At 51.0% G+C, this 26,897-nt stretch overlaps 3 protein-coding genes across 3 annotated transcripts; 2 read left to right on the top strand and 1 right to left on the bottom strand.

The window, feature by feature from the left end:
• Positions 1–18,971: 18,971 nt before the first annotated feature.
• On the top strand, positions 18,972–20,920 carry LOC135642102 (probable staphylococcal-like nuclease CAN1). The gene is made up of 9 exons (XM_065157952.1): positions 18,972–19,186; positions 19,254–19,309; positions 19,482–19,596; positions 19,679–19,795; positions 19,864–20,051; positions 20,129–20,188; positions 20,255–20,414; positions 20,495–20,563; positions 20,626–20,920. Exons 1-9 carry the CDS (start codon positions 19,046–19,048, stop codon positions 20,755–20,757), a joined length of 1,038 nt encoding a protein of 345 aa, XP_065014024.1. The 5' UTR covers positions 18,972–19,045; the 3' UTR covers positions 20,758–20,920.
• Positions 20,921–21,516: 596 nt separating this feature from the next.
• LOC135642101 (uncharacterized) lies at positions 21,517–23,401 on the bottom strand. Its single transcript, XM_065157951.1, has one exon. The coding sequence runs from the start codon at positions 23,221–23,223 to the stop codon at positions 21,676–21,678; it is 1,548 nt and encodes a 515-aa protein (XP_065014023.1). The 5' UTR covers positions 23,224–23,401; the 3' UTR covers positions 21,517–21,675.
• A 1,212-nt stretch (positions 23,402–24,613) lies between these two features.
• Positions 24,614–26,895, top strand: LOC135643417 (amino acid transporter AVT6C-like). Its single transcript, XM_065160320.1, has 5 exons — positions 24,614–25,037; positions 25,421–25,573; positions 25,696–25,899; positions 26,000–26,465; positions 26,542–26,895. The coding sequence occupies exons 1-5, from the start codon at positions 24,635–24,637 to the stop codon at positions 26,669–26,671; spliced, it is 1,356 nt and encodes a 451-aa protein (XP_065016392.1). The 5' UTR covers positions 24,614–24,634; the 3' UTR covers positions 26,672–26,895.
• The last annotated feature ends 2 nt before the right edge of the window (positions 26,896–26,897 follow it).

The following is a 26,897-nucleotide window of genomic DNA, read 5'->3' as shown; positions in this document are numbered from 1 at the left end:
ATCCCCAATTCCCAAAGAGATGTTCATCGTCGTGCGAAGATTGGTACGAAAAATCCGCGAAACATTAAACTGCGTATAGAGTAGATTGTGTTACCTAGGGAGATCGTATATCCCTATTTCCTTGCAGATCCTTAGGAGAGGGTGAAAGAGGTCAAACGTCCTCCTCTCTAATAGTGATCCACACAGCAGGGTTGCGACGACGCTCCTCAAAACTCCAGACCTACTCTAAGGTGGAGATGGAGAGGAGAATAAGAAAAGGCAAACAAAAGCTCTCTAGCCCATGGGGCTCTGAATCCCTTTTATTTATAGAGGTCCCCTATCAAACCCTAATGGGTCCTCCCCTAGTGGGTATTGGATCTGCATCCAATAAGACAAGGACTCCGTCGGATATCTCATATCCGAACCTCTATTCATCGCAATGCCTACTATATGTGTGTGACCCTCTAGGCCCAATATCGAGCTGGTCGTGAGTCATACCTGTCAGAACTCCTTCTAACTCAGTGAATTATTATCTTTGTAATAATTCACTCGACTCATCGACTACGGACGTACTAGGCCACTACGCTATAGTCCCCAAACGATACAGGGGAATCCAATCCATTGGACCTGTCTGTCCTCAGTTACCGTGTACCTATAGTCCCTCATCCATCTAATATACCAAAGACCGTATATCGAGCATGGTGTTGTTAGACCCACACGGTTTTTTCTTGAGTCTCGCTCTAATCGGATTCTCCCGGAGAACTCTTTCTCTCTCAACCCGAATGACCCAGGCCAGAGATTTGTCTGAGCAAGAACACATAGGATATTCCTCTCATGACGCCGAGAGTGGATGATCCTCTATCGACACTCAATAGCCCTTGTAAGGTCGACTACCACTCCCAATGACCAGCTGTACTAGATCTGGGACAGCCAAACCTATAAGTCTGGTATCAAAGAGTGGAGTACTCATATAGGACATCCTTGGTGTCTCAAGTCTAAGGACCAGATACACCACTAGGACTACGGAATCGCTATCTGACAATAAGGCATCATCAACTATCCAGCATTCCGTAAGCGGATCAATCAGTGAACTCATTCTCCATTGAGCACCTGTACTGTATCCCTAGTGTCCCTACACAAGTAGCTATAAGACCAACTGCATCCATCATATGGACGGGTATACAGCACACCAGTCTGTCTGGTTATCATGATATCCCTCTCGAGTAACCTATGACCGGGATTATTTAGGATGTGTTTAAAGGTGAATTGATCTCACTATCGTGATCTCATCACGATCCGATTCCCATTGCACAAATCCAACGACATCACAATATATATATGCATTTATGCAATAGTTATAAAATGATATATGCCAAAATATAATAAGCAAAAAGATTCTATATTAAGTCACACGTGCCATCACTCACATGATTGGCTTGCTGGGCATCTATGACTAGCAATCTCCCACTTGACCTAAAGCCAATCACCTATGTGTCTGATCCCCATCAGACCCCTGTGATGCTCAAAACAAATCTGAGACAACGACTTTGTTAGTGGATCTGCAATGTTATCTTCGGATGGAACTTTTTCCACTACTACATCTCCTCGGGTCACGATCTCTCTGATAAGGTGGAACCTCCTTAGAACATGCTTAGATTTCTGATGAGACTTAGGTTCATTTGCTTGAGCAATCGCCCCGTTGTTGTCGCAATATAGGGAGATCGGCTTTTCGCTACCCGGCACGACTCCCAAATCTGTGATGAACTTCTTCACCCAAACTCCCTCCTTTACTACATCTGATGCAGCAATGTACTCCGCCTCTATGGTCGAGTCAGTAGTGGTATCTTGCTTGGAACTCTTCCAGCACACAGCTCCTCCATTCAAGGTGTACACATACCCTAAATTTGACTTGCTATCATCGACATCAAACTGAAAACTTGAGTCAGTGTAGCCTTCAACCTTAAGGCTATTACCTCTATATACTAGTAAAAGATCCTTAGTCCTTCTCAAGCACTTAAGGATACACTTTACTGCTTTCAAGTGCTTCAAGCCTAGATCCGCCTGATACCTGCTCGTGACACTCAGAGCATACGCTATATCAGGCCTAGTACATAGCATGACATACATGATAGACCCTATTGCTGAGGCATAAGGTATCATATCCATGTTCGCCCTTTCTTCTAGAGTCTTTGGGGACATACTCGTAGAAAGCGATATCCCATGTCTCATCGGTATGAGACCTCTCTTGGAATTTTTCATGTCAAACCTTTTGACAATGGTTTATATGTACCTGGATTGGGACAAGCTAAGCATCCTCTTGGATCTATCTCTATAGATTCTAATCCCCAAAATATAGAATGCTTCCCCTAAGTCCTTCATGGAGAAGTGTCTAGATAACCAAGCCTTTACTGTGGATAGCATTCCTACGTCATTCCCAATGATCAGAATGTCATCCACATATAACACCAAAAAGGTGATAGCGCTCCCACTTATCTTTTTGTATACACAATGCTCATCTTCGTTCTTAACAAAGTCATAAGATCTGATTGCCTCATCAAATCTTATGTTTCAACTTCGGGAAGATTGCTTTAATCCATAAATGGATCTAAGCAACATACACACCTTATCTGGACAGTTCTTGGACACGTATCCCTCAGGTTGCATCATATACACCTCCTCCTCGAGGTTCCCATTGAGGAATGTGGTTTTCACATCCATCTGTCAGATCTCATAATCATAGTGTGCTGCAATAGCCAATAGAATTCTGATGGATTTTAGCATTGCTACAGGTAAGAAGGTTTCGTCATAGTCAACACCTTGCCTTTGACGATACCCCTTAGCCACTAGCCTTGCTTTATAGGTCTCTACCATTCCATCTACTCCGATCTTTTTCTTAAAGATCCACTTGCAACCGATGGGTACAATACCTTCGGGCACATCAACTAGGTTCCAAACCTTATTGGAGTACATAGAATCCATCTCAGAATTCATGGCTTCTTGCCACTTCCCGGAGTCTATACTCATAATAGCCTCCTCGTATGTCTAAGGATCAATATCCTCTGCATCCTCTCCTCTAATATGTTCCACATATCTCTCAGGAGGATGGGATACTCTATCAGATCTGCGTAAAGTTGAAACTTGTGTATTATGTACCTAAACAGACTTGGGCTGTAGAGTGGTGCTTGAGCTTGGTTCTCCAACCTCGCTCAATTCTATCATTCTCCCACTATCTCCATCAAGAATGTGTTCCTTCTCTAGGAACACTGCTCTCTAAGCTACAAAGACTTTTTGGTCCTCGAGATGATAAAAATAATACCCACAAGTTTCCTTGGGGTATCCCACAAATTTGCATCGCTTTGTCCTTGATTCTAACTTATTGGGGTTGTGTCTTTTAACATTTGCAGGGCAGCCCCAAATCTTAACAACCTTAAGATCAGGCTTCTTCTCTTTCCATATCTCATATGGTGTAGACACTACCGACTTAGTTGGAACTCTGTTCAGAAGGTAAGCTGCGGTTTCTAAGGCATATCCCTAGAATGAGATGGGTAGGTCAGCAAAACTCATCATGGACCGTACTATATCTAATAATGTACGATTTCTCTTTTTAGAGACACCATTGAGCTGAGGTGTATAAGGAGGTGTCCATTGGGATAATATCCCATAGTCGAGGAACTGAGTGAACTCTGTACTTAAGTACTCACCTCCTCGATCTGATCGAAGAGTTTTGATACTCTTTCCAGTTTGGTTCTCCACCTCATTCTTATACTCTCTGAATTTCTCAAAGGCCTCGGACTTGTACTTCATTAAGTACACATATCCATACCTTGAGAAATCATCAGTAAATGTAATGAAGTAGGAGTAACCTCCAATGGCATGAGTTGACATGGGTCCACATACATCACTATGTATGAGTTCCAACAACTAAGTGGCTCTCTTTCTAGTTCCACTAAATGGAGAGTTGGTCAGTTTTCCACGAATGCAAGGCTCACAAGTTGCATATAACACATAGTCGAATAGATCTAAATATCCATCATTTAGCAACTTTTGAATCCTTCTTTCATGGATGTGACCTAGCCTACAATGCCACAGGTATGCACTGTTACATTCATGATATGTAGAGTAGTGTCTAATATAAATAAACCATTATGCAATGTTACATTCATGGATGTGACCTAGCCTTCTTTCGACTCATCTCGTTTCCTTTTGGACACATTTACATTCATGATATGTGGAGTGGTGTCTAATATAAATAAACCATTATGCAATGTTCCTTTCATGATGATCTTATCATCTAATAATATCGAACAACCATTGTTCTCAAAAATAAATTTATATCCACTAACTGTTAAACATGAAATGGAGATAATGTTTTTGATAATAGAAGGAACAAAATAACATGCATCTAATGTAATAAAAGCTCCACTAGGCAGATGTAGGGCGACCTCGCCAACAACTACTACAGCAACTTTTGCTCCATTACCCATCTTGAGGTCCATCTCGCCTTTCTCTAGTCTCCTAGGCCTTGCCAGAACCTGCAACAAAATTACATATATGATAAGCACTACCGGTATCCAATACCCATATGTTATCATAAGAGTATGACAAATGGAGACTGATCATGAATGTACCTGAAGCTTCATCAAGCTTTTGTTTCGCCCTTTCTGCAAGGTACTCTTTGCAGTTTCTCTTCCAGTGCCCATCTTTACCACAGTGGAAGCACTGGCCTTTGTCCTTTGCTGGGTCTTTCTTAGCAACCTTTGCTTTACCTAGTTTGACCTTGCCCTTTCCCTTCTTAAGGGACCTTTCTGCTTTCCTTTTCCTTTTGGTCTCACCAGTGTAGAGAACTGTCTTCTCTTTCTTGATAGTACTCTCTGCCTCCCTCAACATATTGAGAAGCTCTAGGAGAGTCACTTCAAGCTTGTTCATATTAAAATTCATTATGAACTGTGAAAAGGAATCTGGTAGGGACTGAAGCACAATGTCCACACACAAGTTATCCTCTAGGACCATTCCTAAACCTGTGAGTTTCTCTATCCACTCAATCATCTTTAGGACATGGTTCTGAATCGGTGTCCCCTCAGTCATCCTAGCGCGGAAGAGGCTCTTAGATATCTCATATCGCTAAGTCCTTCCCTGTTACTTAAACAATTTGCGGACATGCAGGAGAATGGATCTGGCATCCATCTTTTCATGTTGTCTCTGTAACTCAGGAGTCATAGAGCCCAACATATAGCACTGAGCAAGAGTGGAGTCATCAATGTACTTCACGTAGCGAGCGATCTCATCTTCGTTTGCGCCTTCTTCGGGCGCAGGCATCACTGTATCAAGGACGTACACGATTTTCTCCGCTGTGAGAACAATTCTCAAGTTACAGAGCCAATCTGTATAATTGGACCAGTGAGGCGGTTGACATCAAGTATGCCACGTAAGGGATTTGAAAGTGACATTTTCTGAAAATAAAGATGCAGTAGAAATGAATAACCTGCAGATTTTGCAAGAAATAAACTATCAAGATATGGACTTATATCTTAATATGCTCCCACTATTTTACTAACGAGTCACGCGACACCCTCAGCACGTGAAACGGAAGTCTCCGGCAGACTTCTAGTGGGGATCAGGATCCAATCAGCATCTTAGTGTAACCTCGAGGGACTCGACCAATCACATTAAGCCTAAAAGGTAGGCAACTCTTATCGATCACAACTCCTTGTGATTCCCATCCTGTTCGGCCTCCAAATCACCATGGCCTCGAGGGACTCGACCAACCATGATGCTTGGTTAAGTCAACACCTTCGTTACAAGATGAGTCTGATTTGATGATATACCCTCGAGGGACTCGACCAAGTATACCATGCTCTCAGGTCACCGGTGACATCTCTATGTCGTAAGCAAGATAGCGAATCGCAATATAGGTGAGTCTCGAGGGACTCGACCAACTCAACCTACACCGGGAATCGGTTCCTACTTATAACGATGGAAGGCCACGTGGGTCAATCTAATTGCCTCATGTTTACCGACTTAATATTATCGAGAGATGTTTCTATGATTTGGTCTCCTAATATGACATGTCACACATATACATATTTAATATATATCTACATCGCATGCAAATATATATACATATCTAGTATGTGTATAAGCAATTACACCAGATGATCATGGACCACGACCTAATATGATTAGGCCCGAGCTAGTAGGCCTAATCACTCACATCAAGATCTATGTGTGCAACGGTGCATTTCCATGCCCTGTGATCCTCCATTTCGTCCTTGTCGGTTCCGTCGACATCTTGATGCATCTTCATGCATCACGATCGTCCGTCTCGTGGGTCCCGCTATCGCATCCACGCTCCCGCTGTGCATTCTCATGTGATTACAACTTAATCATATGCACGCAGGCCCGACAATAAACGAGAAATATAATGGAGGTTCGCAGACCTCAATAATAATAATCACAGGTACACACATCACACGGTCCATGATCATCCGTCCACACATCATACATCACATGTATAAATAATCATCATCATGTAGGACTACTAGATAATAATAATAAAATAATAATAATCAACTAAACCTTTTAATTAATTAATATTTTTTTGAAATCAAGGACATTATAGGGAATTTCTGAATTCATAGGGGTATTTTCATAATTTGGACAAAAGAGAAACTGGAATTTCATAAATTCCGAGGGGCAAAACTATCTTTTGCCCAGAAAACCCTAATGTCCTGTCCCCTTTTCGCTGCTGCCGCCGCCGCCACCCTGCCGGCGGCGGCCTGTGCGGCAGGGCGAGGGCACTGCCCTCGCCTGCAAGCGGAACGCCCGCCGCCGGCGCTGCCGCTGCGGGTGGGCGCCCTCTACTGGCGCCGCTGCCTCCGCAGGCGGTGCTGTCCCACCGGGTGACCCCCCTTGTGGGGGGTTTCGCCCGCGGGAGCAGCGGCGGCGCCTCTGCCCGTGGGCTGCCAGCCCCGCCGGCAGCAAGCCTGCTGCAGCAGATGCAGCCCCTGTGTTGCCCGCCTTCGGCTGCGCTGCACGCACGCAGATCGAGGGCAGCAACTGTTGCTGCCCTTTCTTGTTTTTGCGTTATAATTTTGACGTCAAAATTCTTCCTAAACACAACACACGCAGTTCAAAACCAATCATTCGCACGAGCAACCTGGCTTTGATACCACTGTTGGGAAATCCTTGGGGGCGACATCATATGCGCAGCAAAAGAACAAGAAAAACAAAATCCCCGATTCCCAAAGAGATGTTCGTCGTCGTGCGAAGATTGGTACGCAAAAATCCGCGAAACATTAAACTGCGTATAGAGTAGATTGTGTTACATAGGGAGATCGTATATCCTTATTTCCTTGCAGATCCTTAGGAGAGGATGAAGGAGGTCAAGCGTCCTCCTCTCTAGCGGTGATCCACACAGCAGGGTTGCGACGACGCTCCTCAAAACTCCAGACCTACTCTGAGGTGGAGATGGAGAGGAGAATAGGAAAAGGCAAACAAAAGCTCTCTAACCGATGGGGCTCTGAATCCCTCCTATTTATAGAGGTCCCCTGTCAAACCCTAATGGGTCCTCCCCTAGTGGGTATTGGATCTGCATCCAATAAGACAAGGGCTTCGTCGGATATCTCATATCCGAACCTCTATTCATCGCAATGCCTACCATATGTGTGTGACCCTGTAGGCCCAATATCGAGCTGGCCGTGAGTCATACCTGTCAAAACTCCTTCCAACTCAGTGAATTATTATCTCTGTAATAATTCACTCGACTCATCGACTACGGACGTACTAGGCTACTACGCCGTAGTCCCCAGACGATACAGGGGAATCCAATCCATTGGACCTGTCTGTCCTCAGTTACCGTGTATCTATAGTCCCTCATCCATCTAATATACCAGAGACCGTATATCGAGCATGGTGTTGTCAGACCCACACGGTTTCTTCTCGAGTCTCGCTCTAATCGGATTCTCCCGGAGAACTCTTTCTCTCTCAACCCGAATGACCCTAGTCAGGGATTTGTCTGAGCAAGAACACATGGGATATTCCTCTCATGACGCCGAGAGTGGATGATCCTCTATCGACACTCAATAGCCCTCGTAAGGTCGACTACCACTCCAAATGACCAGTTGTACTAGATCTGGGACAGCCAAACCTATAAGTATGGTATCAAAGAGTGGAGCACTCATACAGGATATCCTTGGTGTCTCAAGTCTAAGGACCAGATACACCACTAGGACTACGGAATCGCTGTCTGACAATAAGGCATCATCAACCATCCAGCATTCCGTAAGCGGATCAATCAGTGAACTCATTCTCCAATGAGCACATGTATTATATCCCTAGTGTCCCTACACAAGCAGCTATGAAACCAGCTGCATCCATCATATGGACGGGTATACAGCACACCAGTCTATTCGGTTATCACGATATCCCTCTCGAGTAACCTATGACCGAGATTATTTAGGATATGTGTTTAAAGGTGAATCGATTTCACTATCGTGATCTCATCACGATCTGATTCCCATTGCACAAATCCAAGGACATCACAATATATATATGCATTTATGCAATAGTTATAAAGTGATATATGCCAAAATATAATAAGCAAAAAGATTCTATATTAAGTCACACGTGCCATCACTCACGTGATTGGCTTGTTGGGCACCTATGACTAGCATAACCTAGGAGCACGGCTCAGTCGGGCAGGCCGAGCAAAGGTGGTCTCGGGCAACATGCAACTGAGGAGCAAGACCCAAGCGGGCTGGCCGCATAGAGGTTGTCTCGGGTAGCGTGCAACCAAGGAACTATTGGAAATCTTAGGGGGCGACATCACATGCGCATATGACTAGCAGGAACACGACTTAGTCAGGCAGGCCGAGCAAAGGTGATCTTGGGCAACATGCAATCGAGGAGCAAACTTAGGCGGGCTGGCCGCGTAGAGGTGGTCTCGGGCAACGTGCAACCGAGGAGCACGACTTAGTCGGGCAGGCCGAGCATAGGTGGTCTCGGGCAACTTGCAGTCGAGTAGCAAGACTCAGGCGGGTTGGCTCTACAGAGGTGGTCTCGGGTGACGTATAACCGAGGAGCACGACTTAGTTGGGCAGGCCAAGTAAACGTGGTCTCGGGCAACATGTGGCCAAGGAGCACGACTCAGGTAGGCAGGACGTGCAAGCGTGGTCTCGGGCAACATGCAGCCGAGGAGCACGACTCAAGCGGGCTAGCCACGCAGAGGTGGTCTCGGGCGACGCACAATCGAGGAGCACGACTCAGTCGGGCAGGCCGAGCAGGCATGGTCTCGGGCAACATGCAACCGAGGACCATGACTCAAGCGGGCAGGCCACGTAGGCGTGGTCTCGGGCAACATACAGCCGAGGAGTATGACTCAGGCGTGCAGACAATACAAGTGTGGTCTCGGGCAACATGCAGCCGAGGAGCACGACTCAAGCGGGCAGGCCGCGCATGCGTGGTCTCGGGCAACATGTAGCCGTGGAGCACGACTCAGGCGGGCAAGCCACGCATGTGTGGTCTCGGGCAACATGCAGCCGAGGAGTATGACTCAAGCGGGCAAGCCGCGCAGGCGTGGTCTCAGGCAACGCGTAGCTAAGGAAAAGCGGCTCGGGCCCTCGAAGCCTTAATGTGGCCGCACGACCTTGACTCCACTGTGAGCGAGTCATCGCTCGGCTACCTCCAGGGGCATTACGGTATCCCAAAGGAATTCGTCCTTATTGCCCCTGAGTCAGGGCAATGGGCGTACGACCCTATCCCCAAGGGTTTCGCCCTAACCCTAGACGCCCTTGAGGCTCGGTTACCCCTCCCTCTGCACCCTGTCATCAGTTCCTGTGTCTCGTGGTGGCGTATCTCTCCGTCATAGATGGCGTCGAATTCCTAACACTATTTAGTGGCATTCCTAGGGGAGTGCCACTACGCCAATATTACCCCGACTCGATCCCTTTTCCTCTCTTCTTTCCGTCTTTCTAAGGGGTCGGGGGGTTACTGTAACATCTCATTAGTCCCACATCGGAAGTGGGCAATGTGTATGATTAGCTTATAAGGGCCTGATGAGTGTACTATGTTACCTCCTGCTTAAGCATTTTGGTCCATGGCTGCAAGGACCAAAATGGAGTTATTGGGCAGTTGGCTCATCAGACTCGGGTCGTGACATATGGTATCAGAGCCGACCTAGCATTTGGGCAGGGTGAGAGGGCTCGAGTAGGAAAGGGCTACCCGTGGATGGAGTCAAAGAACTCATCACGGCGTGGAGCCACCACTGAGTTAATCCTCACATGAACTATGCTAGGGTTCGATCTGGGTTATGTCGGGCCTTGATGAGGACGTCAAGCTAATTGAGTTAGGGATATTGTAACATCCCATTAGTCCCACATCGAAAGTGGGCAATGTGTCTGATTAGCTTATAAGGGCTTGATGAGTGTACTACGTTACCTCCCTCTTAAGCATTTTGGTCCGTGGTTGCAAGGACCAAAATAGAGTTATTGGCCAGTTGGCTCATCAAACTCGGGTCGTGACAGTTACTATCCGTCCACCCGGCTAGGCTTCCGAGTTAGCGGAGCTCCTTCCAATAACAAGGGATGGAAGGGGCGCTTCTTTTATGTTTGTTGCTCGGAGGGCTGGAGCTTCGGGCTCCGGTGGGCGGCGCGCATGATTGACAACACCGCCCCGGCCCTAAACGATGAAGAGTGCAGGGACCTTCGATGACTTAAGGAGACTCTCCCAACCTCCAGAGTCATCCGGAGGATGACCGAGGGGTGGCTGGTCAAGGCGGGTCTTAGCCCGGTGCCTCGAGGTATGCCCGTGGTGGCCCTGAACGATGAAGAGCGCAGGGACCTTCGACAACTTAAGGAGACTCTCCCAACCTCCCGAGTCATCCGGAGGATGACCGAGGGGTGGCTGGTCAAGGCGGGTCTTAGCCCGGTGCCTCGAGGTATGCCCGTGGTGTGTAGTGTTAGGGTTTTCTAAAAATTTACATTTTTGGTGTTCTGACCAATGTTGGTGTTTTCATGCAGAGATGGTGAACCTTGTCGCTATGCGCGGGGGGCGTTCTTCGTCGGCCGCGTCGCCACTTCACCCGTCCGAGCCGAGGGTTGGCTCGAAAGAAGCGCCGGTAGAACTTGAGGCTGGTCGGCCTCAGAAGAAGGCGAAGACCGGGGTCCAGAAGAAATCGGATGCGCCGATAGCTCAGCCGGAGTGAGGCGTCACCGTACTCGCCGGGCGTGATCGGAGACGGGACCTCGATCGGGGCGAGGTCGGCCTGAGTAGGGAGGCGGGGAAGGCACCTCAAGAGCACAGGGTGATCCTTATCAAGCTCGAGTGATGGCCGAACTTCCGGAGGGCCAACCCTCCGACCCACTGGTGGCCCGGTGGGCTGGGCTGACCCGCGGGGATCGGGTCTGGAGGCCGAGGCAGCTCACCTCAAATCCAAGGTAAAGGTGGCCGAGGAGCAGAATAACGAGCTCCGGGCATATCTGAGGATTATTCGGTTCGAGGTGCGTCTTGCCCGAGATGAGGCGGTGGGCCTCACTTGAAAACTAGAGGAGGCGCTCATTGAAGCGAAGGGGGCTTCTGAGGCCATGGCCGGCAAGATGAACCAGCGGCCGGAGAAAGACAAGAAGCTGATCGAGGTCTACAAAAAGTCCTCAGGCTTTCAGCTCAGTCTGGTCCGGTCAGGGCAGGTTACTTATGAATATGGGTACCGGATTGCCCTAGCCCACTTTAAAGCGTGCCACCCTGATCTAGAGGTCGAGGATGACTCTTTCGCCTCCTGCCCCGAAGATTTGAGTGTCAACATGCTAGACGAGGTTCCCTTCGACGATAGTGTCGAAACCACCGAAAAATAGGATAGAACATTGTAATAACCTAGGTCGGTCGACGCTGTAATATGTCTGGTCCTGTAACCTGATTTTCATTTAAATGGGAAAAGTTTTGTTTAGAATTGTGCCTTGTCCATTTTGCTTCCCACTATACAAAAAACTTCTTAAGATTTTGTATGTTCCACGTTCTCGGCAAAGGGTGGCCTTGCATGGTTGCAAGCCAATACGTGCCGATCCTGACAACGTCAACCCGATAAGGTCATTCCCAATTGGGGGCAAGTTTGCCATGTGCTCGGGTCGGGTCGCTAACTTCGACCTTGCGCAAGGCCAGGTCGCCTAAGTTAATCGATTGGGGCCGTACCTTGCGGTTATAGATTCTAGCGACAGCTCTCTTATAGGAGAGGTCTTTCAAGTGTGCGTCAACACACCATTCCTCGAGCAGGTCGAGATCGGCTTGTAGTTCTTGGGTCGATGTCCTTTCATCGTAGTTTTCCGTCCGAGGGGTAGGGAAAACCACTTCGAGTGGTAGGACGACCTCGGTCCCGAATGCGAGGCTATAGGGGGATTCTCCAATTGCGGTTTTGGGGGTGGTCCATAGGGACCATAAGATACTTGGGAGCTTATCCACCCAAGCCGATCGGGCCACGGCCACTCTTCTTCTGAGCCCGTCCAGAATAGATCGGTTGGTCACCTCGGCCAGTCCGTTCGTCTGGCGGTGGGCCACCGAGCTGAACCTTAGCTGAATCCCGTGGCTCGCACAAAATTCCCAAAACTGCACGCTGGCAAACTAGGCCCCATTATCTGTGATGATAGTCCTGGGTAAGCCGAACCAAGTCACTATATTCTTCGAGACAAATTTCTCCACCTGACGCTTTGTGATTGTCGCTAGCGACTCGGCTTCAACCCACTTCATGAAGTAGTCCACTCCTACGAAGATGTATATCTACTGCCCCAAAGTTGGCGAAAAAGGTCCGAGGAGGTCCAATCCCCATTTTGCGAATGGCCATGCATAATCGATGGGGGTGAGTGGAACCGCGGGCTGTCGGGGCGTTCGGGCATGCCTCTGGCACGGGCCGCAGCGCTGCACGTAAGCTCTCGCATCACTGGGTCCGCCCAGCTATGTATGCTAGGGTGAAGAATCTTGTATGCTAGGGTCCGCCCAGCTATGTGTTCTCCGCAAATCCCCTCGTGGACCTCGGCCAAGACCGTCCGAGCTTCTTCCGGTTCGAGGCACCGTAAGAGAGGATGTGAAAAAGACCGCTTATAAAGTCGTTCATTCACCTCGGAGTACCATGCCTGCATACGGCGCACGCGCTGAGCCGCGGCCTCGTCGGTGGGAAGGATCTCGTCTGAAATGCAGAATCTCCTGTACCCATGTAGTTTGCACGTCGGTTGAAGACAACCGAGACCGAGATAGCACGAAAAGGGAGCTCTTCAATCTTGGGCTGGGTTTCGGGGTCCGATCTTGAGGCCAGTTTAGCCAGCCCATCGGCTCGCTCATTTTGACTCCTCGGCACCCTAGATATTGTAAAGTGAGAGAAGTCGAAGGCTAGGCTCTTTACCTCCGCCAGGTACTTTGCCATGGTTGGTTCCTTGGCCTCGTACCCGCCGCTGAGTTGCTCAGCTATCAGCTACGAATCGGTGAGGATGTGGATGGCGTTCATCTGCATCTCGAGGGCTAGCCTAAGTCCTACTAGGAGTGCCTCATATTTGGCCTCGTTGTTGGTGGCTTGAAACCCAAAGCAGAGGGAACGTTCAAAGTAGCGTCCGTCGGGGGCTACCAACACTAGCCCCGCACCCGCACCCTTCGAGCCGACCGATCCATCTACGTGCAGGACCCATCCTTCTTTGACCTGCCCAAGATCCTCATCTTCGACCTGGGCCAGTTCTGATATAAAGTCGGCCACCGATTAAGCTTTGATGGTGGTCCTCAGTACGTATCGTATGTTGAATTCGCCGAGCTCTACCGACCACTTGAGGAGGCGACCTGCAACATCGAACTTAGATAAAACATGTCGGAGCGGTTGGTCAGTCACTACGTCGATCGGATATACCTGGAAGTAGGGGCACAGCTTTCGAGCTGTCAATATGAGTGCCAGAGCCAGTCTTTCGATTGGCGGGTACCGCTCCTCAGGCCCGTTTAGGACATGGCTGATGCAGTAGACCGGTAGCTGCTCACCGGAGGCTTCTTTGGTCAGGATGGAGCTAACCGCGTGCCGGGAGGCAGCCAGGTAGATACTGATCTTCTCCCCAGGAGAGACTGAAGCAAGGCGGGGGAGGCTGGCTAGGTGTTGCTTTACATGTACGAAGGCTTCCTCGCATTCTGCCATCCATTGGAAGTTCCTCGGGTTTTTTAGGGCCCGGAAGAAGGGGAGGCAGCGATCACCCGATCGGGAAAGAAACCGAGATAGGGTGGCGAGCCTCCCGTTAAGCCGCTGTCAATCCTTGATCGCCCGAGGGGTTTGCATATTGACGATCGCCTAGACCTTTTCCGGGTTGACGTCGATTCCTCTCTAATGGACGATGAATCCAAGGAATTTTCCTAAGCTGACACCAAAAGCACATTTTGCCGGGTTGAGTCGCAAGCCATATCTTCGCAATGTGGCAAACGTTTCGACCAAGTCGGCCAGGTGGTCTACCGTCGTACGGCTCTTCACGATCATGTCGTCGATGTAGACCTCCATGTTTCGCTTGATCTGGTGGGTGAACGTCTTGTTGACGACTCTTTGGTAGGTTGCACCTACGTTCTTCAGCCCAAACGACATGACCCTGTAAAAATATACCCTTAGATTAGTGAGGAAGGTCGTGTGATCTTAGTCCTCGGGTGCCATTCTGATCTGGTTGTAGCCGGAGAAGGCATCCATAAATGAGAGGCGAGCATGCCTGACGGTCGCATCGACCAACTGGTCGATCCTCGTGAGGGGGTAGCAGTCTTTCGGGCATGCACGATTGAGACCGGTGTAATCAACACACATCCTCCAGCTCCCATGAGATTTCTTTGCGAGGACTACATTAGACAGCCATCGCGGGTATTTGACTTCCTCTATTAAGCCTACTGCCAAGAGCCGCTCCACCTCTTCACGAATAGCCAGTTGCCTGTCTGGGGCATGTCGTCGGGGCTTCTGCTTCACTGGTCGAGCATCAGGCAAGATGTTCAGGTAATGTTGGGCAGTCTTCGGGTCGACGCCCGTCATGTCGGATGGCGACCAAGCGAAGAGGTCGGCGTTGTCCTGCAGGAAGCCGACAAGCTGCTTCCGCTCTTACTCAGGGAGCTCTGACCCAATTTTGATCGTCCGGTCTAGGCGATCCTTCGACAATGGTGAGTCATAAGTGGGCGTCGTCAGCTCAGGATGTTGGGTCTGCCTCTTCGTTTCCCGGGGATCCCCTAGGGGTTGTTCAGCCCTTGTCCTTTTGTGCAGTGAGACCGTCGTCAAGTAGCAATGCCTAGACTCTTAGGGGCTTCCCCAGGCTTCACCGACCCCGGTATGGGTCGGGAACTTCACCGTTTGGTGGTAAGTGGAGACAACGGTCATGACTTTGTTGAGGGTCGGGCGACCAAGGATGGCGTTGTACGTAGTGGGGAGGTTAACCACTAAGAACGTGGACATCACTGTCTTCGATCTTGGTGGTGCTCCTAAGGTTAGGGGCAAAGTGACCACTCCCAATGGCGAAATCGAATTGCCGGTGAACCCGGTGAGCGCCGAGGTCATCGGCTCCAAAGCTTCTCTAGCTAACCCCAGCTTCTGGAAGGCGTCGAAATAGAGTACGTCAGCTGAGCTCCTTGTGTCGATCATGATCCTCCTTACTTAAGCGTTCGTCGTGTTTGGATCGCCCGACCCCTTCAGCGGGAAACGTGACCTCGAGATCGGGTCCGCGTCTGGAAGCCTTGGTCGCGGCTGCCCGTGCGTACGCCTTCTGTCCGGACATACTGTTTCCCTCGGCTACTGGGCCGCCAGTGATCACGTTGATATGATGCTCTACGGGACCCTCTGGGTGAGGGGAAAGCTCCTCGCCTTGCTGGAAGTACCGACTAAGGTGCCCCTTGTGGATGAGCTCCTCAATCTGTCGCTTCAATTCGTGACACTCCTCAATGTCGTGCCCATTTTGCCGATGGAAGAGGTAGTACTTCGATCGATCTGTGAGTTCCCGCAGATTTCTCATCAAGTTGGGGTTTCTGAGCAACCCTTTGTCTCTTATATGGAGAAATATATCTGTTCGGGGTGCACCCGAGGAGGGGAGTTGAGATGTCAACACTAGTGGGTCGGGGCGATCCAATCAGCACTTCGGTGCGGCAGACTGTTGCCCGCGGGACGGCTCCGCCCTGTCCCTTATGTGCTCCTTGCACTTCCCAGTCATCCAGACCTCCGCCGCAATGAACCGGTTCGCCCGCTGGAGCATCTCTGGGACCGCGGTGGGGGGTCGTTCCACCAGGGACCAAAAGAATCTGGAAGGCCGCAAGCCTATCATGAATGTCTACATCAACAGAGAGGGATGAGCGTCCGGCAGCCCCTGAATATGCGTAGTAAAGCGATTCACGAAGTGGGAGAGGGGCTCGTCCTCCCTTTAGTTGAGACCGAGGAGCATTGCCATGGACGGCTTTGGCCGGGCGTAGGCCAGGAAGTTAAGCTCGAAGTCTTTGATGAGTTGATCAAAGGAGGTGATCGACCCGATCTTCAGGCCACTATACCATGCGCGGGCCGGTCCTTTTAGAGTCGTGGGGAACGCCTTGCACATCAAAGCGTCCGAGGTTCCATATAGCGATATTTAGGCACGGAAAGCGGCTACATGGTCCGACGGATTGGTGGCGCCAGCATATGCATCAAGAGAGGGGAGTCAGAAGCTCGGGGGAACTATTTGATCCTGTATCTTGGGTACGAACGGAGACCCCTGGTGCGTGTCCGCCCCAAGCTCTCCTTTTGACCTACGAACCTCCTTCTGCACTTCGTCGAGCCGCTGACTAACCGAGTGCAATTGGGCTCGCAAGGAGTCTGTTGAGTCCGAAGATAACGCCTCGGGTTCCGGGTTGCCGCTCGGGCTTCCCATCGCTCGATCCTCGGGGGGGGCCGACCGAACACGAGGCGAAGGGGGGAGCTCCGGAAGCGACGTTTGGGCTCGAGCGGATGGCTCCTGCTGCCACAATGGTTGGATCGTAAGCGGGTGCGCTGAGTGAGAGACGAGTGGGATGATGGTCTGCACCATCCCCATCAGAGTTCGGATTTGATGAGCGAGGTCCTGGAAAGCCTCGGACGACAGGTCGACTGGGACACTGTCAGGTGGCGACAAGCCCGGGTCGTTGAATATACGCCAATAGCGCTCGGAGATCGAGGCAGGGTGTTCATCTCGAGGTTCTCCATGCGAGGGGTGTTCCCTTAGAGCCCCGATCGGGTGCGACCTCTCGGCTGCGGGTTCGTCTGAGTCGATTTGTCGATCCCTCGACATTCAAGCCCTCCTTCTAGCGCCAAAAATGTTGGTGTCAACAAATTTAAGCCGTGGCCTCGAGACCGACGCAGTTGGGTTTAGGTCCGAATGATTGGGGATCTTCCTAGGACAACCCTTGAGACTGCTGAGGTGGCCGCATGCAGTGGTCCGATCAGAATGGGGCAGCCGCTGTTTTCACTGGGGAGGGACTCCTCGCCTAGACGCGCGGTGGGAGGTGCTCCGTCTTCGCACCTGCGCACAGGTGGGGTCGGGGGGCTCGACCCGACCCCTCCGACAGTCAAGTCAGCGGATAGTCTTAGGGAGTTTTTCTTACCTCCTCCCGGTTTCCTCGGAGCACGGGGGTTTTTATAGTGAAGGTTGTTGTTGCCTGATGTGCTCGTTTGCAGGGAGCAGGATCGTACTCCCGGTAATGTCTGACAGCGGTGTTGGTGTGGAGGCACGAGGCGTCATCAGGGGCGGCTGACATCAAACCGAGTCTTATCACCATTATTACCCTCATCACTACCAATGATTAATCTAGGGCCAAAATATGCCCTATCGATAGTATAAAAACCCTTGGCCAGCACTTGGCTAGGGGGAAGGCAAAAAATCGTTGGGGGGGGGGAGGGGGGGGGGGGGGATGGGAGAAGTGATAAGGTATATTTTGGGTCCTGGCCACATCATGATCGACATTGTGCCACATCATCGCCAGGTCACCAAGAGGAGTACTCCCACGCGCTGAGCCCGGATCCGTGTCGAGGCGTTCCTCGGTACATCCCTTCTTGGAAAGCTTAGGATAGCATCGTATGGCATTGTTTAGCACGTTCCGGGATGACGATCGTACAAAGGTACCTCCTCGCCTCTCAAGGATCGGTCGCTATACCAAACTCGTGTACGACCGACCTCGTACAATAGTATAAAAACCCCTGATCGGTACCTGGGCATGGGGAGAGCAAAAAATCGAGAACCAAGCACTAACTTACTCGTAGAGGGGCCAAAGTCAGTAACCACCCAATGAGGGCATTTTGTGCAGGAGAGTGGTCACCCACCGAAGCGCGACCATCCCGATCGAGAGGCTTCTTCCCCCTAGTGGCTCCGACATCTCGACCGGTGCCCAAGGCCTTCTGTACAGGAGAGCAAACACCAACCAACATCCCGACACCAGCACCCCAACCTACGGTCGATTAACCTCGGCGACCCATTCGACTGACCATTGACTCCCGACATCGACCCATGAACTAGACCGTACTAACTCATCAACTACAATACATCAGTTTACCGACAATATGAATGATACAGCATAAGCTAAATCTATATTCTACTTTCTTCAATCTCATAGGGATGGGTTGGCATCGTTTATAAAAGCTTCTTTTAGTCATCGAGATTAAAGTTTGTGATTGAAAGCTCAAACATTTTGATTGGCTGATAGATGCTTCAAACGCCATAATTGATTCTATCTTTCCTATACCATCTTGTGTTACTACTATTTTCTAACCTTCTCACATGTATTAAGGGAGGCTTCTCTTGGCATTACGCAAGGGTGAGATACACACGTCTCGTTGAATCGAAATCTCCGGCGGCTCTGACGCCGGCCCAGTGCTGCTACTCCTTCTGCCGGGAGAAAGAAGCACTGCGGTGGACTGCTCACCTGACGATGCAATCCAGGCAAGCGCAATTATTGACGTCCGCGTCGGTTGGGTCCCACCGCTTGACTCTAAGTCTTCACAGCAGGCTTTTAATATTCTCTTCGCTCTCAGCTTTACTCTTTCCCCCACTCCGATCCTCCGCAGAAGAACATCGAGAGCTGAGCGACCAAGGACAAGGGAGAGATGGGAAACGCCCTGCTTCGGTGTCTCAGAGGGGACTGCGGCGAGTCCACGCCCCCGCATCGGCCCCAAACCCACCAGGGGGTGCCGCACGGCGTTGCTGCCCTCGCTCATGATCTGTTCGACTACGAGATAACAGCTAAGGTGATCACATCTGGTGCTGTCGGCAGATCTCTTCTCCTCATCATTATTTGGTTCTTTGTCGTTTCAGGTTCCGGAAGGACTAAGCCGCCATGTGGTTTCCTCCAGGAGGGCGCAGGCTATTTGGTACCCATAGCTCTTACTTTGCTTAGTTACAGACTGTTAATTTCTGAAACACCATGTCGACCGGTAACCAAATGCACTGCGAGATGACTCTCATCAAAGATTTGTTGTGTTAGGTTGCTGAAGAGATTAAATGGTGTGTGTGTGTGTGTGTGGTGCCTCTGACTTGATTCAGGTACAAGAAGCTGTTAGAGGCATGGAAGGAAGCCAAGCCAACACCGAAGACCCCAGCGACGGCCGCCATTCTCGTGGTCCAAACGCTCAGAGGGAATCAGAAGGCAGACTTAGAGGTGAATCTCGAGATCTCATATGAGTTACACTTTTCATTGTAGTTTAGGTCGGATCGACATAATACGGTGCCAATTTCTTCAGGGTCTGTTGGCTTACTATAACCTTCCTGTTCCTTCGACTTCCGAAATCGTAGACGCACCACCATCGTCGTCGTCAACCTGGAATGACGGAGTACAGTTTGAGCTACGCACGCTTCCTGTGAGAACAGTATTCATGTTAAGGCTTGACGGTCCCAAATTCTGATGCAATTGGCTGTCGATGATCAGGTCGATCCAAGGGATGTTGTGGATGGGGACGGTATCACGGCGTACGTGGACACTGCGACCCCGGAGGAGTCCGCTGATGTGCCGATGGAAGTGCAGCAAGCTGCCATCCAGAGGACCACGGCCCGAGCCGCAAGGAACTATAGGGAAGCAGACGCGCTGAAGAAGAACATAAGCGCAGCAGGATATGGGTCGAACGAACTTAGTCCATCAACCCAAATATTTGTTTGTATCTGCCAAATTCATCTCGTTTTTGGGTTGTTGACAGATTCAAGGCTGGTCCAAACGGGGATGAGATCCTCGCACGGAAGTATCGAATCAGGCTAAGGTACAGTGCTTAGAATCTCCTAAGAAACCTCAGTTCTGCATGATCAGTGATCATTCAAGCCAACAGGGGAATCGATGCACCCGAGAGCGAAATGCCTTACGGAAAAGAGGCTAAGGCTGAGCTACTCAAACTTGTGGAGGGAAAGCCACTAAAGATCCATGTGTATGGAGTCGATCAGTATGGTCGAAGCGTCGGAGACGTATACTGCGGTGGAATCTTTGTGCAGGTGCGGAGCGGAAGAGAGAACCATGCTAACTTTGCTAGTGGTTACAGGGATTCATTGATCGCTCCAATTTTGTTGTGCAGGAGCGGATGCTGAAGGGAGGCTTTGCTTGGCATTACGCGACCTACGATCAGCGCCCGGAATTTGCGAGGGTGAGCTACTTTACCGATTCACACGTCGCGCTACGTTGAGATCTCTGATTGTTGTGATGCAGTGGGAGAAGGAAGCACGCGCAGCTCGGAGAGGCCTGTGGGCTTCGTCACACCCTGAGAAGCCATGGGAATGGAGGAAGAGCAGGCGCAACGCCGGGTGGAGAGAAGGGAAAGTCCCAATCGAAGTGTTCTGAAGGGTGATAGCAGCAGATAGAGATCTTATCTGCTATCAAAAGGGAAGTCATTGGCTCCCCGAGCTCTGTGAACTCTACTGTTTATAGATGTGTTCTCTACTCTCTGGAATACATGTGAAGTCATCACACAAATCACAAGTTGACGATGAAGATTGACACTTAATGACGGTAATAATAATGATGGGATACGAACTAATATCATCTGGGTGACGTCTCATAAGTCACCTAGATCGAGAAGTTACGGGGTCATCTTTCTCGGTCTGATCTGACAGCGCCGACCGAGGCATGTCACCATCCTGCAAGAGCTCGGTCCTTCACGCAAGGTACGATCATGTTCCCTGCAAGCGGGCACATCAGGAAACGGTGACTTTCCCTATAAAAATCCTCCTGTTCGAAATGAAGAGAGGAGAAAAAAAATAAGAAAACCTCCTGAGACTATCGACTGACTTGGGCCGAGTTCTCTTGACCCGACCTATGTGCAGGGACGAAGACAGAGTGCCTCCCACTGAAGGCCCAAGCGAGAGGTCCCCTCCCGGAGAAAACAGTGACCACCACGATCGACTACCTCAACAGTCTCAAAGGTCGTTTAGAAAGATCTTCAATCAATCGGATCCGAACCCAATCGTATTGGCCCCGAGGCCACCGCGTAAAGATGTTAACACTAACATAGGATAATATAATTACAGAGATGATATCCATCATCCTTTCCACACCCCATATTAGTCTTCTTTTGTTTTCATTGATTTAACCCGTGGAAAATAAAAAAGAATGGTATTTACATCGATTACATAAAATACGTCTTCGAACGCCCACTGTGACCGTATTCATCACACCACAAACGAAGAACAAAAACACCACCGGAAGATGTTTGCAAACGGTGTAACTTCTAAGCTTTGGTTGCACGTACGACTTCCCTGTCTAAGTAGAAGACGGCGCGTCGTCTTCTTCTCCGGCCGAGATCGAAGCAGGTTGGAGTTGAGTCGAACCGTTCGCACCACCTACGACGTCTTCGGATCCCATCAATGGCTGAACCGGTGGCGTCGTTGCATCCCCCCGAAGCACTTCTGAACCATCCCGCGTCTCGGTTGCGATCGTTTGCCTCTCTTCCTCGCCGTCCATTAGCTTCCTAAAGAGGCTGTCGTCTTCCACATCGTAGAAGTTGCCGGTGCGCACCTCCTGCGCCAGAGCACACGCCCAGCAGAACATCCACTTCACGTAGTCCGTAAGCGAAGCAGAGCCGAAACAGAAGGCATCCCTCGGGAGTCTAAACCTTCTCCTCATCTGAATCCTCCAAAACCCCCCGTACAGCAATCCGAACGCGCAGAGGACTACTCCCGCGATCCCGATGACATCTCCGATGACGTAGTTGTGGATGTTGAGAGCCGCGATGTTGAAGATCCAGAAGGGAGCAACGCAGAGCAGGAGGAACGTGGCGACGTGCACGTACATGTTACCCAACCCGAGCCTCTCCATGTTCCAGCCGAAGACGCAGCAGGTGCAGAAGAAAGAGAGGTAGCAGGCGGTGGCGTCATCCCTGCAGTCGAACAGTCCTCCAACCCACTCCGGCTTGCTCACCACGACTCTCCGGTCGTACAACTTTAGGCCCTGCTTCTTGCATCGCTTCGTGTCAGCTGCGGTGTTCTTCCCTTGCGATTCTTCATCGGAACCGCAGTCGTATTCCCGGCCGAGAGGGCTGTAGACAGCATACAGAGCAGCGAAGACGGGTGTGGCAATCCCCAGCGCGAAGAAGAAGTTCTCCAGGAACTCCGGTCGCTCCTCCCTGGAGTATCCCCAGTAGAGACCACAAAGGGCGTACTGCGCGAAACAAGTGATGTTGAGGAGGGCCAAGACCACCATCATGTGAGCCCATTCCTGAGGCCGGTAACCTGCGTTCTTGCAGTACATCTTTCTGAGCTCCGTGATGTCTTCGGAGCTCCATCGGCACAGCATGACGAAGTGGTAGAAGAGATTGGGGTGCTGGTAGAGGCTCATGAGCGTGAACAGCGCATTGAGGACCTGGTTATTGATCTCGATCCAGTGGTTTCGCAGGGACTTGGTGGGGAACGCGTCGTTCAGCAGTCCGAGGAGGAGGAGGCCCAGCATGGTGCCGGAGACGGCGACGCAGAGGAGCCAGATAAGAAGAGCAATGTTCATGGGGTTTTTGAGCCATCCTTTGCAGGTACGGAAGAGAGAACGCCAGTCGATTCTTCTGAGGAACTGGACATGGAAACGCCGCTGGCCGCCGACGGGGGAAGGCACCGAAAGCGATATCTCCTCTCTTCGGTCTAGAGTTCGTCGGAAAATCTTGAGCGGGGAAGGGAATTGGAGCTTCTTCAACCAATCTGGGGATGGAGAAGCTTTCAGCAAATCCACAAACCTTCTCCTGCTGTCTCTCTGTTCCGGTAGTCTTTCCGGAAGCAATGGGATCTGGACACAGTGCTCCCGCCCGGGATCACTTTCACCCATGCTAGAATCTAAAGATCTGCTACCGACAAGAGAGGGATTTACCTCGAGGATATGATCCTCCTCCTGCCTCTTCCTACTCTCACGATGGCAGCGAACGACTCAAGCTTTCCCAAAGGAAAGGAGTCGATGTCACAGGAAAGGAGCCATGAAAGCTTTCTCTTGTTGACAGACAGATTACGGATCACAGAAAGAACAAAAAGAGACAGAGGCTTAATAAAGAGAGACGGCAAGATCACAGGGAAAAGACCGGTAGATCCCAACTGCCATCAGCCGTTCAAACACCACGGGGTCAAACAAACACAGAGAGGAAAGGCAACTCAAACTGTTACATTGGCATTAATAAGACGGCAGCAGACTGTGCGCCATTGTTGACCAGGTAGCAGCCTGACGGATGAAGTCTTCTTGTTGTTTTCTCCTTGTTGGTGGGAGAGCGGAGCTTGTTTCATACGGCAGCCCCGCCATGGTGGAACGAGGAATGAACTCCAAAGTCAATCTTGACGAGAACAGACCGCATCAGAACTGAGCAGAGCATTGACTCATTCCCGGACGTCCTTCACGGAGTGCTGCTCCGATCTCCGACATGATTGCTTAAAGTTCGAACTCGGCCATTGATGGACCACAAACCCATTGGGCTTCCAGGTACAGTAGGAGTCATTGTCATGGATCATCGCGCAGCAGGTGCTGTAGGAGACGGCGAGACCTGGAGTTTCTGCAGGATCAAAATTTGTTCTTGATATTTTCGATCTACCAATTTAGATGGTTTGAATCCGATGACTAAGTTTGGACAAAGGTATTGAGACGGAGGCAGGCACACGTAAGTATACTTGGGCTGCGGCAGACGGATGAAGAGATACGCATTCCGTCGCGCCACAAACAGCCTGAAACTAGTAGTGCTGGACCCACATCAGCTGCCCAATCATCGAACCGGTGGGCTGGCGGGTGGCGCTCGGATCGACGAGGAGAACAAGCTGTGGGCGGATTACCCCCTGGATCCAACTTCCCGTCCATGTACATCAATCATTATTGGCTTCCAACTTACTGTAACTCGTCGCCACGTGCAGTTTAGCTCTTGATACACCAACGATAGGTCCAGCTCCTACACGCCACCTCACACGCACGACGCGAGTAGGCCAATGAGGATTGTCCCCGTGTAAACGTGATGACGTGGTTCTTTATAGTTGGGCACAATATGGTGATCCTATCTCGCACAGTGCATGCTTTCCGAGTGCAATCAGCTAAAATGACATATTTACCTTACTTTGACCGCAGTCAACCCACGAACATTGTTCTTAATACAGCCCTATCATTAAGGCTAATTTAGTAAAATTGTCAGTCCCATCTTTCCATATAGGTTCTTAAAACCAGTGCGGACCCTCTCTCCACTCCGCGTCCTCTAAAGATCACAGGCCGGATGAAGCTGTCGTCTCCGGCGAAGGGTGGCGACGCGGTCGCGCCATTGCTGCCAGAGTTTCGGCCCATCGCGGCGTCGAATGGCGACGGAGGCCGTGAAGCGTCTGTCCCCGGCGCGGTGTTCAACCTGGCGACGACCATCATTGGGGCGGGGATCATGTCGCTCCCGGCGGCGGTGCGGGTGCTCGGAGTCGTCCCGGCGCTCTTCCTCGTCGTCGCAGCAGCGTTCCTGGCGGACGCCTCCGCTGTGTTCCTGCTGCGGTACGCGGGGTCGGGCGGCGCTGCGCCCTTCTCGTACGCGGCCACCATGGGCGAGGCCTTCGGCCGCGTGGGCTCGTTGGCGCTCCACGTCTGCGTCGGACTCACCACCGCCGGGACGCTCACCGTCTACCTCGTCATCATAGGTAAGGAGACAGTCTCCCAAACTTTTCCCTTACCCGTTCGTGGCGTCTCGCCAACCTGCATCAAGTTCAGAGGAGCGGAAACCAGGCCATATGAGCCGTGACAGGCGGGGGCAAGTTCGCCCTGCAGGTCTCGACGGGTGACGTTCCACCCATCGACCCTACGTAGGGACAGCGTCCGAAGCACGGGGTTGGTGATAGGTCGTGTCACCCGCTCGAGACAAGGAAGGACGACTCACCCCTACCACGTTGCCGCTTCCATTTCGTGATCTGTCGTCGCCGACCCGCCTCGTGATTCACATGTTGTACGGACCGAGGAGGGGAAGGGGGAAGGTGGGTGGGACGGGACGCTGACGGTGTGCTTATGTTTTCGTGTCGGGCCCCAGGGGACGTTCTGTCTGGGAGTCAATCGGAGGGGGTGGGCCACATAGGGGTGCTGCAGGAGTGGTTTGGGGAGCGGTGGTGGAACGCCCGCGCGGTGGCGCTGCTCTTCACCGCCGTCTTCATCATGCTCCCGCTGGTCCTCCTCAGACGCGTCGGTGAGAGACACTCAATTCCTGGAACATATGTACATATGTTATCGATACATCTAAATGTAGCGTGCGGTGCTTTGCTTTGGTGATCTTACGCCTGTGGCATCCGCATTTGCGTGTAATGGCAGACTCGCTCAGGTTCACGTCGGCGATATCGGTGCTCCTGGCCGTGGTGTTTATGTGCATAAGCACCGGCATGGCTCTCTATGCTCTCTTCCACGGCGCCACGGAAACCCCGAGGTTGCTACCCGACTTTGGTCACATGTCTTCCATTTTCGAGCTCTTTACTGCCGTTCCGATCATTGTCGTGGCCTTCACCTTCCACTTCAACGGTAAGACCAATCTCTTACTTCTCCTATGCGCACATACTCGAATAGTTGTACTGCATCTCCCTTCCAAATACTTATTATATGCATCTGCCGCGAGTTGCAGTTCATCCTATCCGAGCCGAACTCAGCAAAACTTCCGATATGATGGTGGCGGTCCGGATCTCCATATTGCTATGCTCAGTCATCTATGCGGCCATCGGGTTCTTCGGCTATCTTCTGTTTGGCGAGTCGACGATGGCGGACGTCCTGTCCAACTTCGATCGAGACACGGGTTCGCCCATCGGCAGTCTCCTCAACGACGCGGTCCGCCTGAGCTACGTCCTGCACCTGGCGCTGGTGTTCCCCCTGCTGTTCTTCTCGCTACGGATCAGCATCGATGAGCTCCTCTTACCCCGGGCCAGCCACCACGCATCCGACACCTGCCGCTTCGTGCTCCTCACGGTGTTGTTGCTGGGGTTCATCTATACGGCCTCCATACTTTTCCCGAGCATATGGACCTTGTTCCAGTTCTTTGGATCGACGACCGCGGTCTGCGTCTCGCTCATCTTCCCGGCCGCCATCGTTCTAAGGTACGATGATGATCTTGATCCACCTGAACTGCTGCTGCGATCCAACGTGTCCTGATGAAACTGGTGCTTGTTGCAGGGACGTGGAAGGGATATCGAAGACAAGGGATAAAGTAGTAGCGTCGGCCATGTTAGCTCTGGCTGTAGTTACAAGCTCCATAGCCATCGGCTCCAACATCGTTAGCCACCTGGGGGGCAATAGAGAGTAGGAATCTGTCGGTAGGCTGGCACGAGCAGAAGCATCAGCCATTTCTATCCCATCACGTCCACTTTGTGGAAGGACGCCTTACGCTTACGGAGACATTCCCTGGCTACGGCGGAAACGGTAGGATTGTAAGGCTGTCGTAAAACCCTCATCGTTACTACCACGAACAAATGCATTTCCTCTATGGATCATTATAGCATCAAGGAAATGCATGATTCACAGACTCCATC

The sequence above is a fragment of the Musa acuminata genome, chromosome BXJ3-7 (assembly GCF_036884655.1).
Source record: "Musa acuminata AAA Group cultivar baxijiao chromosome BXJ3-7, Cavendish_Baxijiao_AAA, whole genome shotgun sequence".
NCBI lineage: Eukaryota > Viridiplantae > Streptophyta > Magnoliopsida > Zingiberales > Musaceae > Musa > Musa acuminata.
The sequence above is the reverse complement of the archived record's forward strand: the minus strand, read 5'-3'. Positions and strand labels throughout refer to the sequence as shown.